The sequence below is a fragment of the Pogona vitticeps genome, chromosome 3, assembly GCF_051106095.1.
Source record: "Pogona vitticeps strain Pit_001003342236 chromosome 3, PviZW2.1, whole genome shotgun sequence".
Taxonomy (NCBI): domain Eukaryota; kingdom Metazoa; phylum Chordata; class Lepidosauria; order Squamata; family Agamidae; genus Pogona; species Pogona vitticeps.
In genome coordinates this window covers 220,129,852-220,145,176 of record NC_135785.1, presented here as the reverse complement: position 1 = coordinate 220,145,176, position 15,325 = coordinate 220,129,852, and the positions used below count along the sequence as shown (strand labels likewise).

The window sequence follows — 15,325 nt, the reverse complement described above, 5'->3', positions numbered from 1 at the left end:
CTTTTGTATGGTCTGGTATGTCTATGTGTATACAACTTCCCAGCCACTTATTTCTAGATGTTCTGAGTCTCCAAGACTCATTAAAATACATTACTAAAAGAGCTATATAATCACTCCTGCACCACAGTGTAGGAGGGAATATTATTAATTTATCATATTATTAACAAAGATGAGAAAATAGTGACCCTCCGTAAGTTCTTGGACTCAGGTTGCCAGCTTTGTCCATTCTTATCAATGGCACAAGAAGAAAATTTCATTCAAACATGCCTTTGGCAACTCACCTCACTTACTGAACTTACCGGAGACAAGGCTTTGGACTCGCTTCAAGCTAATGATGACATATGTAGGGTATGTATAATTTCTGTTCTCCATTTTCATCTTAACAGAAAGTTTCCAACAGATTGTGAGAAATTGGGTCTGTTTGTATTAGTATGTAGTTAACTGCAGAACCTTTCCCATCCATCCATCCAGTCAGTCACTACACTGGCAATGCAATGCATGCAGCTCTCATAGTATTCTAAACAGCAACAAAACAATGACCAGCACAGATTTAATAAGAGAGTCTTAAAACAAATCCTAGGGTGAAATATTTTGGCATATTGACATATATGTCAGTTTCCGCTTCTGAACACTGAGGCTGCCGTTAAAGCCACATGAATTTTGCTTTATCTTACCCTGCTGAATTTTTCATATATATCTACTGGTGATTGTTTTATTCATTCCATTTATATCCTGCCTTTCTTCCATTATGTTTAAGGAGATACGCTTCATACACTTCTGTTTCATCTTCACAAAACCTACTGGGGCAGGTTGGGTTGTGACTAGCAGTGAGTTTCATGAGTCATTGAGAACTTGAACCTAGATCTTCCAGTTCATAGCAAAGCACATTAAGTACTTTAGAGAAGGAAAGGACACCAACCTTTGTCACTTTATGCTCAATGCCTTTGCATACCATTATTTAAATGTTTAAAAAGTTTACCATAGACCAGTCTGTACCTTTAATGATTGCCATAGATTTGCATACAGAAACGTTTAAGAATAGATTACTGGCAGGCAGTTGTTGGATGTGACTTAAGGGACATAAATATCTAGACACAGATATGAAAACCAGCTCCCTGAGACCCACATATGTTGGAAATTGGACCTCTTAATTCTTCAGAATCTAGCACTAGAGTCTTGGATCATAAAATGCCACAAAATGAAATTCAAAATGGGAGCAGAAACTAGGATGTCAGCAGAGGGTAGATCATTGTCACTCAGTAGATCTCTGGGAGATTTGGAGTAGATGACCAACAGTTTGGAATACTTATTTGTTTTACAATAGCAACAAAATGACTTAGTGAAGAAAACTGAGTAGGTTAATTAGATTTTGTGCAGAACACTTCAAGTTGAGCTGAATTTTTCTGGTACTCGAAACAGATCCAGAGGCTCAGATGTCTTTTGGTGATTTCTGGTTGATGGATTACTAATTGTACAAGATTGAAGGCTTTCCATTCCTTTTAGAGAACGCATCTCCTTTCTATTCATTTATCTGTGGGACTTGAAAGAAAGAGGAGCTGGGAAAATAGTATTCTATCCTAGCATGTTTTATTTTGAATGCTGGTTTAGATTTGAGGCATAAAATTAAAGCAAATTCACTTTGCATCCTTAGCAACCAACTTGTATACTGTTGCTTCCCTGTGGAATTTAATTATGATGATAATGATTTCAGGAACTAGTCTTAATAGTTTTCTCATTATTATACATCATTGTAAATCCACACTATTAGCGCTAACTACAATAAAATACTTTTCATTTAACCACGAACAGATCTTAGCTTATGGGATGTTTTCCAGCTTTTTGCCTTGCTGGTCTATAATTGGAAATATAAAATCAACAGCAAGCAAGTGAAAGCTGCGTAAACAGCTTGGAGCTGTTGGGGAGTTTAATAGCTTGAACTGCCTCCAGTTTTTGAAAATACTTTTTTTTTTTGTTACAAAATGAAAATAGTCAAAGGCCATTCATAAGGAAAGAACATAAGGAAGAAAATAATTTTTTTACTTACATGACTAGTCAAAATATTTTGACCAAAAAATGCTCGTGTAATAACAACCTTCTGGGAAAGTTCGTGTCTGAGACAACTGTTTTCACAGTAGTTAATTTGTTGCTTTTTAGAAATCAGTGGAAAAGGGAAAGAAAGGGAGTATCAAACAGTGTGGTGTAGCAGGTACAGTTTTGGGTTAGGACTCAGGAGAATCCTAGTTCAGCTATGGAAGCTCACTGGGCATGTGAAACTGGTAAAACCACTCCTTGAATATCTCATTAAAAACCCTATTAGGGTCACCATGAGTTGGAGGTGAATAGACAGCACATGATAACATAACACCAGCAGAGGAATTAAGGAGTGGATGTGGGCAGTTTGTGGACTAAGCAGAAGAGTAGCTCACCCCAAAATTTTAGTAGGAGAAACTGTTCAGTCACAAGCTGGAAACAAAACATTTGGACCTTACATGTCGGACTAAGGTAAAAATGTAGTAAATACATGCTGAGGTACAGAGGGAAACAAGTGGTTACTCTAAGTGATTCACATTCACCCAAAGTCCATCCCATCAAAGGGACAATATCCCTTAAAGGCACAATATTCTGGTTGCTGTTTCAACACCCCTTTTCAACCAGTGTATGAAGCACTTTCCTCAAGAACCGTCTTCACACATTAGTTCATAAATTGGTCACCTGGAAGAGGCTTGGTTAAGATGATAATTGGTAACTCTAAGCTATTGACATTCATCGGAAATCCCTCCCATCAAAGGCTCAATACACTGGTTGCTATTACAACAAATTCCTATGTACCCGTCCACCGCAGATATCCATCTACTTTTGGTTGTAACTGTGAACATTCAGATCAAAATCCTGTTAGGATTTTAGATGTGCACAAGATGAATCACAGAATTTGCCATGCTATTTATATTGGTTGAGCACCACAGTCTTATGCCAGGCATCTCTCATCAGTTATTTGCTCTTTGTTTGAATGATTCATGTGAGATATAAAAGACAGAGAACCACGTTTTTGTTCATGTGGAAACTGAGAGTGCTGTCTATCAGACTTTCTATCAGAACTTTACCTGCCAAATATGTATGGTATGTCTTGGACTGGGCTATATCAATATTTACAGGATGAAAAGTGTACACAATAGTGGTCTTCAAATATTTGTTAGGTAGTCACATAGAAGATGGGCTGGAATTGGTCTGTGTCACTCTAGAGCAGTGGTTCCCAACCTTGGATGAAAAATCCCAGAAGCCTTCACCATTAGCTGTAAGAATGGATAAAAAATCAATGATTTTTAAAAATCAAATTGATTTAAACCACTGGTTCTTAACCTTGGGTTACTCAGGAGTTTTGGACTGCAACTCCCAGAAGCCTTCACCACCAACTGTGCTGGCTGGGGTTTCTGGGAGTTGCAGTTCAAAAACATCCGAGTAACAAAGGTTAAGAACCACTGATTTAAACAATGTTTAATGAAACCATTAAAAATCCAATTAAAAATTAAATCATGACTTAAACCGATTTGGTTTAAATTAAATCTACTCTAATAACTGTGCTGGTGAGGATTTCTGAGAGTTGTAGTGCTAGAAAGGTAGTCATACAGATGAGGGGCAAGGGTGTGTTCTCGATCATCCCAGAGTGCAGGACACATAACAATGGGTTCAGGCTACAGGAAGCCAAATTTCTCCTGAATATCCAGAAAAAACTTCTTAACTATTTGAGCAGTATGACAATGGAACCAGTTACCTTGGGAGATGGAGAGTGCTCCACCCTGCAGACATTCAAGAAGAAACTGGATAACCATCTGTCACATCTGCTTTGATTTGGATTCCTGCCCTGAGCAGGAGGTTGGACTTAATGGCCTTGTAGGCCCCTTCCATCTCGATGAGTCTATGATTCTAAGAACATCTGGGGACCCAAGATTGGGAACCACTATTGTAGGGGACATGGTGGCACTGCGGGTTAAACCGCAGAAGTCTCTGTGCTGCAGGATTAGAAGACCAGCAGTCATAAGATTGAATCCACGTGACGGAGTGAGTTCCCGTCACTGTGTAGCCTGCATAATTAACTTGTAAACTGCCCAGAGAGTGCTTGAAGCACTATGGGGCGGTATATAAGCAGCACACTTTGCTTTGTCCCAGCTCCTTGCCAACCTAGCAGCTCGAAAGCATGCAAATGCAAGTAGATAAATAGGTACCACCTCGGTGGGAAGGTAAAACGGTGTTCCCTGGTCATGCTGGCCACGTGACAACAGAAACTGTCTTCGGACAAGCGCTGACTCTGCGGCTTGAAAACGGGATGAGCGCTGCCCCCTAGAGTCGGACATGACTGGACTAAAAATGTCAAGGGGAACCGTTACCTTTTTATTCTAAAGGACAGGACTTGAACCAGTGCATAGTAAAGCAGATTTTAACTAAATACTAGGAGAAACTTTAGAAAAGAGCTATTTAACAGTGGAACAGACTGCCTTTTATAGTTTGTGTGTATATGTTTATGCATTTTGTTTGTAGTAGTAATTGGAGAAGATATAACCATGACGGTTGAAATAATAACAATAAACAGGAATAAGGACCTATGTTTAACTGTCTAGAACATCTTCCCTTGCAGTAAACAAATTCAATTTAATGCAAGATATGCTGTGTTCTTAACTGGTGTGAGTCAATATTTTTACTACTAAGCATTTAAAGCCAGCTATATAATAGGTACTAATAATTGTTTCACAAATGAAGAGCAGACTTCCAGTTAAAAAAACTATCCACATGCATTTATCTTGAAAACTCTTTAGCTTAAAATAACCTGCATAGTAAGTAGGAGTTCTCCTTGGTGAAGCCAATCAACTCTTCGTAGAAAGATCAGAAACTGCTGATTTTGTTTTTCTTAACAGTATCATTTGGAAGTCTGTACCCTGAAAGTAGTATTTATTTATTGGAATAGGTGGATACTCTCAGGAAGGACTGAGATATGGCAGCATGGGGAATGAGAATTCCTTCCCCTTACACTTGAGGGCCTTGAGTGGTAGGTTTTCTTCTCACCAGCTCCACATAGATAACAAACATGCAAGTCAATTCTGCTGGAAATTCACAAGTTGGGGGAATTTGTTATAGTGCTAATCAGTCAGAGGTCTTTGTTGACCAAGTACACCATATATAGAATACTAATGGCAACACTGAACAGATTGCAATATCCCCCCCCCCATTTCTCCCAATTTTGCAATTTAGTTCTTGGCTTAGAGGAGTAGCTAAATCAGGGGAGCACGGCCTCCAGAGGGTCAAGTGCCACACTCATCCCCCCTGGTTCTTAGAAAGTTGGTTCTATGATCTCCTCCCCTTGATTTTCCATCAAAAATAGATTATTTTAACTGAAGAAATCCTCCTTGCACTCTCTAGAGGCTGCCTTGGGTCCTCCTGAAGAGAAGAGTGGGCTCTACAGTAGAGACCCCTTGGCAGAAGTGCTAGGGCCCCTTCCAAAAATATTACCTAGGGACCACAAAAGGGGCTGATTTAAATGTTGCATTAGGTTAAAATGGCTATAAAAGAATATCTGCAAGATAGATGCATGGGTGGGTAGGTAGGTACACATACATATACTTTTATATATATACTGTAATGCACAGAAAAGTGCATTAAATCTAAATTACCATGGTTTTAAAAACAGGAACAGAATGGAAAAGGCTCATAAAGGGAACAAAATTGAGGTAGAATGGTCTGTTTGTCACTAGCTGTTTTTGTGTGTGTTGATGATTGTGGGAGTTCTGTGTTTATAGGGCTTCTGTATCATACTTAGCTTAGCTCTCACAGGTGCTGCCCACATTCTGCCCACACACTGAATGAGTTCTTTTGTAGTATTCTGCCTTTTTTCCCTAGCTATTGGGAATTTTACCATTCCGGCTTTCCCAGCTTTGCACAATGGTGCCACTCAGCAGGGAAGATACTATAAAATGTTCCTTACCACATTCCATAACCAACTGGAACACCCCTTTCCCAGACTTTGGCCAGCCAGTTTAACTGTGTGCTGATTATTATGTTTAGGGTATGGGCAACATGCACACTTTGCTTGAGTGAATGAGAAAGCTGAGAGCTTGCCGTGGAATGGATTCATTTGAGAAACATGTTTTTGTTTCATCCTTTGAAGAATTAAACCTGCAGCCCTGAAAATATCTGTAGTGTAGGAGATTACATAGTTTTCTGTTTAGCCAAGATGCAATTAGCACTATGTTCATTTTCTTGTACTGTTTCATTTTGTGAAGAAATCAAAGTTTTTACTCTGTCTTTTTCCTGAATCCATCCCCTGACAAGTAGACATCATGTAATAGTCCTGGACACCTGTTGTGTCTTATTTTTTTGCTTTCTCAAAGAAGAGGCCTACTAATTAGAGTACCATTTCTTCAGTTATATTCATGGGGGAGCTAGTATGAACACCAAACTGCTAGAAGGTTCTGGCTTTATGGACTGTGGTTAATTGGCTCCACCTGGCTTCCTAGGACTTTTCAGTATAAAAGCGAGCCCAGAACCATTGACCTTGTCCTCATATTTAATGTTTGACTTAAATGCTTCTTGCCTATGCTTTATTCCTGCTGCTTTGTTGGGTCCCAAGGTCCTGTCTGTGTGAGTTTCTTTTTTATGGTGTGATGTGTATAGTTGCCTTAAATAGCTTTCTTATTTTCTGCTTTATCTATGTTATCCAAATGATCCCCTGGTTCTTTATAGAGTTTGATCCTCCTTTTTCTGCCTTGTGTAAATAAATATAGTAGGACACCCATATCCGCTGGATCAATATCCACTGATTCAGTTAACCAAGTGCTCAAGATTTGGTCCTTGCTTTTTTGGCTCCTGAGATGTCCTGTGAGATCTGGTGGTCTCCTAGCCCAAAGTGAGGACATGTCCACATGGCAGAATGGCTCACTATTTGGATTGCTATTGGTGCTGTTTGATTTACAGCGCCACATTTTTTTTTGGCTCAGAGTAATCCATCCTGCCCCTCTTAAGACCTATTTCACTCCTTTCTGGCACAGCAGTAGGGCTGCAGGTTTTTAGTGTGACTTGGAGTGCTCCTAATTAGCCCCTTCTGTAGCCCATGTGGATGGTTAGTCCACACCAAAACAGAGCTATGGCTGGTGTTATCTGAGGTGAAAACACTGTGAAGTATTTGGTGGGTTGTAGCATTGAAAGGGACAAAGGTGAACCCCCCCTTTTTTTTCCTATTATGACTAGGTGAGAGCCCGGTCATTATATTAGTGCAGCTTTAAAAAAAAGTTTCACTAGGTAACTCTAAAAAAGGGTGGCAGTGAAAACAAGATTAGCACCAGATATGGCACAGTGGGAGAAGACTGTCTGTTCCTCCTCTATGCCATTTTGGGACATTTGGAGAAAGGGTTTTTGAGCTACAACTTTTTTAAAAGTAACACTGTTTTATGGCTGTGCAGAAGCAAGCAACCTGGAGTTCCAGCTGATTGAAAACAGATGAAATACATTGATAAGAGAAGATTTCTATACCAGAGCTGGAAAAGTCCACTTTAGCTGCTTTTTTTTTGTTCACAGGAATTGACTCACTCATAGCTCTAATTCATACTTTGTAATTAGTACTTTTAAAGCTTGAAAAGCTCTGAAATCACTGGCTTTTTTATACCTTGAAAACATTCTTAAAAGACTGAGCTATTTGCATAGCATAGCATTCTAACCAATCAGAATGTGTCTGGGGTTAGCCAGTCAGCTATACAGGGCAGGTGTCAGATGTCTATCACTTTTAACCCTGTCATGGGGTTCAATGTGAAAGAAAGCATTTAACTCCTTTTGGCCAAATGTTTTTAGCTCCTACCTGTGAAAACACTGTATTTTTAAATATATTTTTTTATAATAGATAATAATCAGCAACTCACTAATTTAAGCTGGGAAATTACTGTTGTTGGTGTGGGGCTGGGATGATCTCAAAGCCAATTTTATCTGGTTTACTCATGAGCAAGGAAACAGCAGCCAAGGACAGCTGCATTGTGAGGGCAGCATTAGGGTGAAAGTTAGGTAGACAGAAGAGAGGGAAAATACCCCTCTTAACCCCACCTTTCTTCTTCCGTATGAGTTACTGACTTCCCAAATCTCCTATCAGTAAAAACTCTGCTCACATCTTGCAAACCAACAGTGTCTCACATTTATTGTTCTCTGTTGCTGCTGTTTCCCCCTTTCCTAGCAATATTGTCTTTTCCATTAAATTCTTCTTAGAACTTGCAAACTAACAGCTGTGGCTTCCTTTATTGAGTCAAATCATCTCATGTTAGATTTTCTTCTTTGTCTACTGATCTACTTCATTTTTCCAGCAATATAATCTATTCTGGTCATATCTGTGTTTCCATCATATGTGCATAGTAGGATTCAGGTTACTGATTTTTACGCAAGTGAGAGTTCAGGCTTGACTTGACTGAGCACCCACTTTTCTTCTTTTCTGGCTGTATTTAGTATCTCTACCAATACCACATTTCAAATGCCTCGATTGTTGTCCCTGTCTTTCTTCACTAGCTTTCTTTCACATAGTATGGGTGATTTTGACGTTGGTTTCCAGTGTCATTCTTTGCTATATCTCCAACCTCTTCCTGTTTTTATTTCAAAAAAGCAAAAGGTTGTCTTTTGAAAAACATGCACACAGCTTGTGCATAGAGGTTTTGGTCCAATACAGCTTTTCTTCCTCAGCTTGCCTAACTCAAAGAAAGGGAGATGAAATTGGACATAGCTTTCCAATCTGCATTTGACGGAGCGGACATGGCAACATTAGTTTAAATGAAGTCAAAGCATGTGTATGTTTGTCCATTTGTATGTATTGTACCTACTCACACCTTTACTTTACCATTCCATTGCGTTCAAAACAGCTCCTCAAAATATTTTGGCACAAAGGGATTATAGCCACATCCAAGCTGTTCTCACTTCTGTCTTCCCCTGTAACCATAGTACAGATCATAGGCTCATCTTCTGGAATCCTCTACCACTGGGTAATTCTATATGAGGGAAATTTCTGATTCAATTTGTGTGTAGCTTATCTATACTTAAATCCCCATTTTGAAAAGCCAGGAAATTCAGTTCTTTAAAAAGCCTCCAGTTTATGAATGTGGAATATTGTGCTTCTGGGCCTACAACTGAGAAAGCCAAGAAATGGCCCAATATTGCTGCATAATATCGTGCCTGTATTGCTAGCAAGAAAAAGGATGCTAGGCCTTTTTAGCCGAGGGCAGCCTGAATGTTGACAACACCAGTGGCAGCAGTCAAGATAGCCTACAGCAAGGGTCCCCAGTCCACGATCCGGCAGTGGTCCGCAGCCCAGGTAGGACCAGGCCGCGGACACAGATCTCTTGCCTTCTGCGAGTGTGCTGCATGCATGTGCGCAAGTGCTCCCTCTGAGTGCCGCAGTGTGCATGCATGTGAGTGCGCTCCGCTCCTGCGAGTGTGCTGTGCGCATGTGCATGTGTGCAAGCAGGGCCCCCGCGAGCACAACCATGTCACCCCAACCAGTCTGTGGTTGGGAAAAGGTTGGGGACCACTGGTCTATAGGATACCCTCTATTCACACTTGTTGAAAAACAGCCCTGACAATTGTTTTGTGTTTGGGCAAGAAGTGGTCAACTGATGAAAAAAGTCATTTTCTGGAATTTTCCCTTGTGTGGTGTCACTCTGTGAATGGTAGTGGTGCTGGGGGACTCCTCTTCAACACCTTGACCATTAGCCTGTGGAGTGTCTCAGGTCCCATGATTCCCCATATTATTTCACTTATAAATGAAAAATCTGAAACAGGCTGTCTGGAATTTGATACTCCGGTCTTTTATGTCACCTGGACCATAATGTGTTCTTACAGTACTCATACAATTGTCAAAGGCACTTTTTTTGGTCTTTTAGATATGTTTACTCATTGTGAAAACTGCTGCTTGAAGGCAAAATACAGCAAAATGTAATCACAACTGTTATCTTGTGGATCTCTTGGGGGAAGGGCACAAGTATTATTGTGTGTAGTTTTCATTTGGTGAAGTGTTGCAAACTCAGTATATCTTATTTCCCTGTTGCCTTGTAAAAAACACACCTCAACTTGTGTTTAATATTCAGCTTGTTTTTTTATTGGAGAAAATAGATTTTTGTACAAACGCTTCCAAATGCCAAGGTAGTTCAGGTCTATAAATAAGAAAAACCATGATTTCACAGTACCTGACCTGTGAAAACTACAAATGTATGCAATGTGTATGTAGAAGCTGAGTCCAAAGAAGGGAAAAATTTGTGGGAAAAGAGTTAGGGAGAGGAGCTACCTTTATGCTAGCCTAATTTAAAGCTCTTTGCAGGGATTTTTTGGCAACAGCAGGCTATAAATTTTTAGGTTGCTGACAAGTCATGGAAATATGGAGATAAAGATTTCATACTGCAGGAATACTTTCTGTGCCCCAGTGTAGAATAATGATACAGTAGTTGATATAATTTCTCCATGAAAGCAATATTTCTACAATGTTGATCCTTTTTTCAAACTATTCACAATTTCTTTTGTGTTTTTCCCCTAAGTGCCTTTCTCTGAACTAGGCGATGCTGTTTGGTGACTAAATATGGTTAAAACCAGTGATAGGTTCAGACATGAAAACTTTTATGGATCCATGTGTTTATAATTATAGACTCGTGGTTCTTGGCCTTTGACCTCCAGAAGACCCAAGTAGCTTAGCACAATGGTCATGGATGGAGATGGACACAAACCTTGATTTGGAGGTGTGGCCCAATTCACCGCTGTGCTCACACAGGTGCTGTGTGGGCAGGACATCTTTTCCCCCTCCTGCCTCTCCTGCCTGTTCGCCCATTCCTTGGGCAATATGCGTTTCCCTCCCCAGTGCCACTGGCCACTCACTTTTTGCAGCCTGCTCTTCCATCTTCTGCCTTCTCTATCAGCTATCCCCATAAAGGCAGTGGGGCAGAAATCTCTGCCCTGCCTCCTCGTCTGAGTGGTCAACCAAAGGAGAAGGTGAAACATGGAAGAGCAGGCTGCAAAAGGCAGGGGAATATTCCTTTTGGTCCTCTATTATACCTCAGTGCAAAAAGTTTTAAATGTCCAGAACAAATCTTGATAGTCGTTCACACACTGCAAAGTGTTAGAATCAAGAATATAGAATCAGCATTAGTGATTCAGATTTTTTTAAATTCATTAAATTCTGTTTTTTCAGACAACTTTACCACAATTTTCGTAGCAATTACGGTATTTGCATTAAGACTCTGAAATATATTAACTTGGCCTGCTTTTCTGACATTTTGTGACTCTAGAATTTTCTTTCTCTCTCTTGGCTTAATATGATAAATTAAGCTTCCTTGTCTGGACGTTTAACTTGTATGTAATTTTGTGCTTGCATAGAGTAACTAAAATGCAACTGGTTGTTGAAGGAGTGATTTTTGTCTGCCTTCGAATTCCTTCTTTGAACCCAGGATGCTCCTGGGTCTCAGGTAAGCAGTAGGAGAGAGCTAGTTTCCAAGCATACATTTAACGAGATATATGCAGCCCAGTTTAATTGGAGAGCTGCTCATTCCTGCTTATTTGGTGCTAAAGAAGTTTCATGGAAGCTCCGGCTGCTTGTGGCACTGCTTTCTGCTGTTGACTAAACAAAACAGTAGGCTGCTCCTTTACAGTCATAATTTCAAAAAAGAGAGAATCCATTCTCAGTTTCCCTGTTCTGAGACCAAGAGGTGTGTCTCTTCTGCTTCATCCATACACCCACCCACCCACCCAATGCCTTGAAAAATGGCGAATAACCAAAAACTCAATTTTCACTGTCATTTCCTGGGGACTCTAGAAAGGTGCATATAAGACTCACTATCATGGAATACCTGCACTGGGCCTTAAAAAGTTAGTAGCCATTTGGACAGAAGAGAAGTCATGCACAGAGTAACTATACTGAAGAGTCAGTTGATTGCATGTTGAGACAAAAGATTAAGGTAGTGAAACACATTATGCTTTATAACAGAGGACACTATAAGATATTATGCCATTGTTTTAAAAAGGCAAAGATCAAATGGAAGACTTGAGTCAATGACATTTTAAAAAGAATGGCAAGAGAGGAAAAAACCATAAGTATACACATTTTCAGAATGGCACCCAGTTTTTTCAAGATGTATTTGATAATCATGTTGATGTCTGATCCTGAGTTATTCTCTAATTGAGTCAGAGTATGCCTGATTGGAAGGTACATTGGAAGGTACTGATACAATTTGGTTCTTTATGACTTGTACCCATATGGATTAATACAGCTATTACATAATGTGAAATTGAAGCCCTGCCTTCTTGTCAAAGCTCAGTAGGACTTCACTCAAGCATGGAGATAAAATTCTCAGTATGTAATTACTGTATTCTGCATGCCTGCTTTCCCCTGCTGTTTGTTTTTTTCTTGCATTATCAAAACAGGCTGCTAAATAGTTGCTAAAAGCTACCTTACATGGGTTGCAGTCCCATACATACTTACATGGGAGCAAGCTGCATTGAATACAGTGGGAATCATGTTGTTAGGGATGCATATTGTCATGTGGCTTTATACATGTCTGCCTCTAACATGTCATGATGCACTGCCTAGTCTTTAACTTGAAATGCATTGCAGGAAGCTAGCACACTAATCCTCTGCTTACTGCATATTTCACCCATCTTTTGCTTGTTGCTTATGTCTGTGCCTCCTTTGTTCTCAGATTATGCATTGACCGTAGAGGCTGTGAAGCTGAAGCCATTCTTCATGGCAGGGCACACTTTTGAAATGACATGCAAGGTGTCTTCCCAGAACATCAAGACTCCTCGGTACTCAGTCCTCATTACAGCTGAGAAACCTTTGAATGACTCAGTCCAGTCCAGTCCCCATGGAACCACTCGCATAATTTCTCTCAATCAAGATTCAGTGGTCAGACGGGAAGATTGGACAGACCAGGACCGTGTGGATGGTGTGGTCTTGGAAAAGGTCCAGGAAAATGAGTTCCGCTACAGGATGTACCAGACGCAGGTTTCTGATGCTGGACTATATCGCTGTATGGTAACTGCGTGGTCACCAGGGGGTGGAGGCTTGTGGCGAGAGGCAGTCAATGGCTTATCCAATCCTATCCAGATAGACTTCCAGACCTCAGGTCAGTACAAAGCTCAATGCAATTAGGGTAAGTACATAGTGGTGGTGGTGGTGCTTATACTAGTGGTTCACACAGTTAGAAAGGCTTTGGTATATTAACTACAATTTCGCCAGTAATTTTATACTATTGATTTTTTTGTCATTGTTCATGGAAGAGAGTATCTGCAGTCACTTAGCCATAAATCTTCCATCACTGTCAGAGACTAATAGGAATTATGTATGGATCTTGGTTCTTCCCCTCCTGTACTTCTTGGAGTGTTTGTAGTAGCTGTGGGGGAACAGAAATGGCTTCCAACAATAAACGATTCTATACAGTCATCCAGAATTGAACAACTGTGAATTTTCCACTCTTTCTCATATACATGCCTTGCTGCAAATTCTTGCATCCTTTCCCGCTATGTCAGGACATCATGCTTCTTAGGGTTGTTTTTGATCCTATCTCTCTGTACTATGGACAGTGGCACATAATGCGCATACTGCATCCAACCCTTTTAAGACAAGCTGAGCATTGTTAGTTGGGAAGCATTTCACCTTTTCCCTGTAGTACCTCACAGGGGAGACTGAAAGTCACTGTTGTGTGAAGAACTGATAATGCTGAGTCTCTTTTGAAAAGCACCATTACACATCCAGCTGAGCCCGTTGATGCTGTGTGTGGGAAGAGATGAGTTGATCATGCCTTCAGCCAACTGTTTCTGCTGGGTGGATGATGTTTTTTTTACTTATAGAAGGGAGAAATCACTACAGCTTTCCAATCAGTAATGAAATGACAAAACACCTACAGCACAGTTTTTGAAAGGAACTTGTAGTCCATTCCGCCTGTGACTGAAAATGCCTATAGGGATAAAAGTTACATTGCAACAGTATGTCAAAAAGTGTGTGTGCTTATTTTTCATTCTCAAAATACAAGCAGTTCCACAATATATATTATCATATATAGTGACAGTATTTTATTGCTTTATATTGGAGAATAAATAATAATAAATAACAGGGAAATGGTTAAAAGACTTTTCAGTATACCCTCGCATTACAGCTTTTTCCTTGCTTCACTGTCCTCAGCTCTGTCACTGAGGCAGTTTTTCTGACTAGCATGCAAGCTCGATATAGGTTTATGTGCATGCCTAGGGTTGACCACAGCTGGATTGCTATGCAGGAACTCTTTGGTAAAATACATCGCACACTGGCTTTTACTACAGTAAACATTGGGAAGTCTTGGAAAAAAGGTATGAACCAAGGTGTTGCAACCAACCATGGCTCCTTGATGTCTAAAGATGCTGAGTTTCTCTTTGTGTGCTTCTTGTTCACTTTGTCAGCTGCACTCTTACAGCAATGGTGCTGTGTACCGTACATTGTGAAGCAGCTCTAAAATGTTGTGTATTCCTTCCTTACAATGTCCATTCACAGTTTTTTTTAACCTTCAATGTTTTTATGTAAAATAAAATCTGAAACAGTTTGCCAGATAATTTTAGCTTTATTCAATCTGAACTGTAGCCAATTAAGAGACACAGTGGAGTCAATAACATCTGCAGGCTAAGGATCTGTTAAGTAGTGGAAGAATTGTTATAGAGAAATCTCAACAAATTTAACATAAAAGCTCTTAGTGGTTGTTGCAATAGACGTCTGTGCTTTTATTGATTTCTATTTGAAGCTGAAAGGCCTTACTTGGATCAGAAGACTTTCTTAGCACCAGTTTGGCCTCCTACCGGAGCTGGTTGGGATTGTCACTTTGTCTGAATGGTTTCTTGTTTCAAGAAAAGCTCATCACAATGTGAATGTGCAATCCCTCTGAACTGCAGGTGGTCTCTCTCTTTCTCATTTCCCTTTCCCTTTCTTTCCTTTCTAGAAATTGGTGGCTATACTTCAGTGGTTTTAGGTGGTATTTTTTTGCCATAGAAACCACAGCTGTACATTTTCTTCCCGTACTTTTATGGGAAAGCTTGTTTCAGATTATTTCCATTAATGATTTCCAGAGAGGCAGTAATATTGCCTGTGGCAGCAGAAAGAAAGAATCCTGTGAAAGTTAAAGATTTAATACATTTATTTTGATATTAGTTGCATTTAATAAAGTGCATTTAAGGCCACAAAGGTTTAGTCCACAATACATTTGTCAGTCTTCAGGTGCCACCAGCTCCCTTGTTTTTCCAGAAAGGATGAAGACTCACATATTAAAGACCAATAATATAATTATAGCATAATCTTTTTCCCTGTTGG

The 15,325-nt window shown here is 39.9% G+C and overlaps 1 protein-coding gene across 1 annotated transcript in view; it reads left to right on the top strand.

The window, feature by feature from the left end:
* PTGFRN (prostaglandin F2 receptor inhibitor) overlaps nucleotides 1-15,325 on the top strand; it is a 112,656-nt gene that overhangs the window by 67,435 nt on the left and 29,896 nt on the right. The window contains exon 6 of the mRNA XM_072993995.2: nucleotides 12,693-13,118. Coding sequence (XP_072850096.2) covers nucleotides 12,693-13,118 — 426 coding nt within the window. The remainder of the gene's footprint in view (nucleotides 1-12,692; nucleotides 13,119-15,325) is intronic.